Here is a 5,894-nt window from a genome sequence, read left to right as displayed (position 1 = left end):
CTTCCTTAAGTAGGTGATCAGATAGTTGACTTTGTATCACTTTTTCCATTATGCGCGAAATAACTGGAGTGATATTTATAGGTCTGTAGTTTCCGACCAGGTTTCTCGGTCCTGATTTGTGTTTGGGAAGAACATACGTTACCTTCCAGGCTTCAGGATATGTACCCGCCTCTAATGATAATGTGTATATTTTGAGCAATCTTTGATGCCCTGTTGTGGATCGTTCAACTTTTTCTGTCCATAAAATAGACAACTAACTAGTTTTAAATTTGCTCTTCCACGAGGAGTAGCAGGCATAAGTAAGTGAGGTTGTACTTAAATATGTTTATGTTTAATACGTTGCAATATAAAGTGAGACCTACATTAATGTTTCCTAAAGTCGGTCCGTGTATCTTTAGGATGGAAATAAAAAGTTATCTTCGAAAGATGTTACGTACATTATCCTTCCTTCTATGATGACGCTTATTTAGCTTATCTCAAATGTCATGACAATAACATAGTGTTACAATGTCAAACTTTTTTAGAATCTTTCTCCGTAACACTGGGTGATAGAAATGTTAAAAAATTACCGAATAAATAAACGTAACTACAAATGTATCCCTCAAATCTTGTTGAAGACGTTTCCAATGCTCCTAATTACTCTTCAGTCAACAGAAGAAACTGTAAAGTCAACAATCCAATGATGAACTTTGAGGTATAAACATCACGTCCGTCCGATTTTGAGCTTGACATAAGTTGCAGGACATTAATGGCTGAATTGTACATGGCAAAAATTAGTTTTTGTAAAACTGCATGTTTTGCAAATGTATGACACCAACGTAAATTCCAAGTATAACTTACTCGTCCCCAATGTCACTGCCGACAGGTGATGAGAGCACCAATCCAACCTTTGTTGATTTTACTTATATACGTTCATTTGAATGAAAAGCTTGCCTTGTGATAAGGGAGATTGGAGTGTTCAGGAGTCTGAACTTTGGATACTGTACGAGAGTAGACTGCCAGGGCTACATGATTTTGAAATACTTAACACCGGTATACCTGGAACTCACAGAGATAGACTGTAATCATTGGAAGTTTAATGTTCATACTCCACTTGATTTGCTAATAAATTAGTGACGACATAGTTGTAGAACCAGTTAAATAGTGACACGGATTGTACTAGCTAGTAACAGCCTTGTGACAGTTGGTGTTCAATCGAAAAGCAAAATTTATGAATATGGGTGTGTGTGTGTAAGTTTAGAAACCAGTCAGAGCAGATAGAAGTCTAAAGCTGTTCGAAATACTCATAATACATGTAGTAGTATTCAGATGATAATCATTTGTTTTAATTTCATTTTGTGCTAATCGATTTTTCGGTGCCGAACCCATTTTCTGCATCATTTTCCGTAATTTATTTGTAAGACTGACCAGTCATGTTTTATTCGCGAAAAGTACTTGTAAACGGGAGGCTAGTAGCTTCGTAGTGAACTGGGTGATGCATGATTGTAGCAGTCTCTTTCGTATTCTGTCTAGTGATTGATATAAATTTTTGTTCATCCGCTTTCTTGTTGCTTTTAAGCGCAGATTTCATGTAAACTATTTGTTAGATGTCGTTTTATATCTGTAATCAGTTTCTTGGTACCATTTGACGTATATATATATAATTTCTATTTAGGCATAATTCACTTAAATGAATCCGGCAGAGCTTGAATTTCTTTCAGAAGAGGAAGGATTGACCATAGTACCTAAGTTTAAACTTGATTCTATTAAGCTGCTCAATACTACCGTAAGTTTTACAGTTTATGTAGACTTCAAATATCAGATTTTTAAGACATTTTCTCGTTAGTTATTGACTCCACCGTCGAGAACTTATAGTTTGTCGTTTTGCTAGTTGTGTTTTATAAAATGCGAATAAAAATTTTCTTAATAATCGTATCTGAGTGATCCATTTTAGTGTTTTACATAAGGTTCATATTTTACTCTAAGTATTACGTTCTAATATTATTTTATACTTTCCAGTGTCTAGCTTTCCGCTACCAATGATATTAATTGGAATCTTTTACTTTCCATTTTGTTAATTCCCTTTCATTGTACTGATATAAAGTGTAGAAGATTGTGCTAATGCACTTTTGTGCCAGGTTCTGTGTTTATAAATGACTGTTATCATTACTATTGTTTTTTCGCCTTCATTGAAGTTAGCTCCTCACATTTCACATGTATATATGAATTAGTGTGCTTACTGAGATTCATATTTTTGTGAATATTCTTAAAATCATGGAAAAACAGCAAGAACTGTAAAGCGCGATTTAGTAATTTGTCCATTGCTTGTTATTACTAGGTTTAAGTGTGCTTGTTGAATAAGAGCTCAACTCAGGATCTTTATTTTGTTTACTGTTAACTTTAAAAATGTTGAACTTCATTTATAACTCACTCCTATAGTGTAAAGTTTTAGTGTTTAACTATTTCGTACTTAAAATTTGTTGAGCAAAGTTCGTTGTAATACTTGATCGCACTGTGTAGGTTTAGACAAGTGTTCATTTAACGCCTTTCTTTTCATCACGCCACATTTAGTAATAGGTGAGTTCGTAACCTTTAGTTTTGTAAGATACTTATTCCCCGATAATAAACCATCAGGAGTGAAATTACGATTTAATTCAGTATGACAGTTGTTCAGTATAATATTCGATTGTATTTCGAAAGTCTATGCTATTTATTCATTCAGTATGACTTCTGTTCAAGTTACAATCGTTTACAGTTAGTCAAGAATCACTAAAGAAAAAAGATATCTATATGAGTGGTGTTTTTTTATAAAATATATTCTTTACAAAGTTCAGGGTTTGTTGTTTGACATTCCATGATTTATTGAGACATAACGCTCTCAATGTGTTAATCGTACTTTCTATCGGTTCGTGTATTGGCAGTATTAATCTATTTCTGATTACCGTGTAGTGAACGAGAACACAGAGCAGGGACGACCAAACGTATTTGAATACGAAATGATGGAATCTCAGTAAAATCTGAAAACCAGACAGTAAATACTTCATTTGAAAAATGTCCACTAATTGTCTCAGATTTTATTGTTCATTTCAATATCAATCATTCTCTGTTCTTGTTCTCTTCTCTTCGATCTTCTCAATGTTCTGCCGCCAGGCATTCCATTTTCGATTGATGATACATACTACTTACATCTGTCAACATCGGTAGCACATACCACAACCGTACAGAATCTGCTCGATCATATCACTAGTGTTGTGTACTCTTAACTTTATTTCGGACCTAACTTACAGTTAACATGTTAAGTAATATTAACCATTACAAAACAATTTAATTTTCAAATTAACAGATTGGTCCTTTTTTCCCAAATGTGCCAACTGTTGTCCCTCTTTGGGTTGCTCTTTTTCTCAGAGGGCAGCAAAAGTGTCGTATTATGCCACCAGCGTGGTTAGCGTTGGAGAAGTTAAATGAGTGTAAAGAAGCTGAAGAAAATGACTCCGGTTGTACTTCTCCTCCTCATCCTCAATATATTGAAATTAGTACACTTCTTCTTCAACATGCGGCTGAGGATATACCGAAGTTAGTGAAAAAATTGTTTTATTAATATACATATATATACCCTAGTTGATCGTAGTAAAACTAAGTATATTTGATATGTATTACAAATTTACTTCAGTAATGTGTTTTGTACAGTATTTTGCTTGTATTCTTGTTTTTAATAGTGGCTATTGTAAAATTCAAGCTCTTCTGTTTTAGAAAAAAGTAGTGATCAGCTTTCCATGTTAAATCTTATATCTCACCATGTGTTTCCTATATCATGCTTCAAACACTGCCTGGTTCATTAACATACTTTTATAATTATTTTTATTTTAGTCCTGAAAGTATTCGCAACATTGTTCGTGATGTATGGGATATTCGTGTTGGAAAGTTATTATCGTCTGTTAATGGTTTCCTCTCTAGTGGATCGTCAACAGCACGAGTTAGTCAATTGACTAATATGGAATTAACCACTTTACATAATCTTCTGACTAATTCAATGGACCAGTTATCTTTACTACGTCAGGCAACTTCACAAGCTGTAGAATTCGGTGGTGGTGCAGCTAATCGAACATCATTTTTGAATTCATCATCTGTCGGAAACTAAGATAATATGGATTTATATACTTGTGTTTACATCATCTATTCATCTTGCTGATCAGATAAAAATTATGTTTGTAACATTTCCTTATATGTATGTATGACGGAATCGTTGTGTATGAAATTATTGCTCATCTACAGCGATCTCTTTTTATAGTTTTTCTGTGATTACACGTGGAAATGCATAATTAAAACTACTGTGCAGTGTATTAAATATAGATATTTCTAGGAAAATTCACTTGTTAAAACTTGATCTTCTAGATGGTACACTACTTTATTTGTAGATTGTAAACAGGGTAATATTACCGAAATTCTTTAATGTCATTAAGATTCGATTAAATAAGTATAGTGTAAATATCGATCTAATTGATTTAATAATTCACTGTATCGTATCCATTTTTAAATGCTTTGTTGTAATCAACAATAATATTGAGACTAATTCTTTTGCTTACTTTCTTTTTTTCTATAAGTCTTCCGAATTAATCTTACCAATAATTCATAATACTGTGTATTTAGTTATTGTACTCAGTATTAATAGCATATTTCAAAATGGCCATTATTTTCTAGATTCATCCGAATCCTTTTGTCTAACAGATATCTTTTCTTAGTAAGCACGCTTTCGTAAACTTTTTAAACAAATATGGGATCTTCATTCATTCTCGCTCGTCGGTACAACAGAATAAATGATTAGGATGCTTATTTAGTTTTAATGCCAAGTGTTTATTCATAAATAATGCCGATATATTATCTGTTATGATGTAGTTCATTGGTTTAGAAACTTAATTTCCCATGGTTGTTACACTGATTGAAACCTTTGACCTGGTTTTATTACTCCACTAGTTTGGCTTTATCGTCAACAGTGTTTTAAGTACATCAAATTAGTCACAGTCGAGTAATTGCATCGTTGATAGTATATTTTTGTGACTTCTAGAATCCCACTATCATCATTAATAATATTAATATTCCTTTGATTTTCATCTTAATAATTTTCTCTTTTACTGTGCTAATGTGGAGCTCAGTAATAATTTGAAGCTATTCAAACACGGCGTAGTTACAAAAAAAAATACTAATGAAAAGCAATAACATTACAGTGGAATAGTGGTTTTGACATGACTTGTCACTTCTTACGTGTTAAATGATTCACATTGAAAAATTAAGTTTCGATATTAGGAGTCGGGCTGGTGTTGAGAGTAAAAGCTATAACCCTATAGAATTTTCGTCACCAACTAACGTTGGATATAATACAAAGAGCTTATGGTTAGGTAGTAGTTAATCTGAAGTTATATATTGGGACTATGAATTAGAGTTAGGGTCTTCATCACGGACTGGCACTAGCTACAATACAATGATCCTTTATCACTTTTGTTTACAAACCTAAAAAACTTTAAGTCGAGCGTTAAAATCGGGAGTTAGGGTGGGAGAATACTATCTAGCTACACGGACACCCTTGGCTCTACTGAATTATATCATGCACTATAAAGTACTGTTTGTTGACTAACTGGTTAGTTAGCACAAAATCTGCTGTGGAGCAGGTATTTTTTGTAATTTAGCCTAAACATAATCTCATTCATTGCGTATTAGATACTTTTTAAAATCAATCTCAAGCCAGTTTTCACTATGTCAAAACATACAAGTCATGTAACACTACGCTCTTAACTTCACTCAGATATATACGAAGGTCTGATTGATTTACTTTTACTTAATGGAGTGCAAAAAAACAACTTCTCAATTTATACACTACAGCAGTTACTAAAAGTTAGCACAGTCTTATAAAGCCCAGTAAT

General features: G+C 33.1%; 1 protein-coding gene across 1 annotated transcript; it reads left to right on the top strand.

The window, feature by feature from the left end:
* Nucleotides 1–1,669: 1,669 nt before the first annotated feature.
* Nucleotides 1,670–4,117, top strand: Smp_100380 (hypothetical protein; the record flags this gene model as incomplete). The annotated part of the gene is made up of 3 exons (XM_018792093.1): nt 1,670–1,766; nt 3,324–3,553; nt 3,848–4,117. 3 exons carry the CDS (start codon nt 1,670–1,672, stop codon nt 4,115–4,117), a joined length of 597 nt encoding a protein of 198 aa, XP_018644037.1.
* Between the last annotated feature and the right edge of the window lie 1,777 nt (nt 4,118–5,894).

This window comes from Schistosoma mansoni, assembly GCF_000237925.1.
Source record: "Schistosoma mansoni, WGS project CABG00000000 data, supercontig 1111, strain Puerto Rico, whole genome shotgun sequence".
Lineage (NCBI taxonomy): Eukaryota > Metazoa > Platyhelminthes > Trematoda > Strigeidida > Schistosomatidae > Schistosoma > Schistosoma mansoni.
The sequence above is the reverse complement of the archived record's forward strand: the minus strand, read 5'-3'. Positions and strand labels throughout refer to the sequence as shown.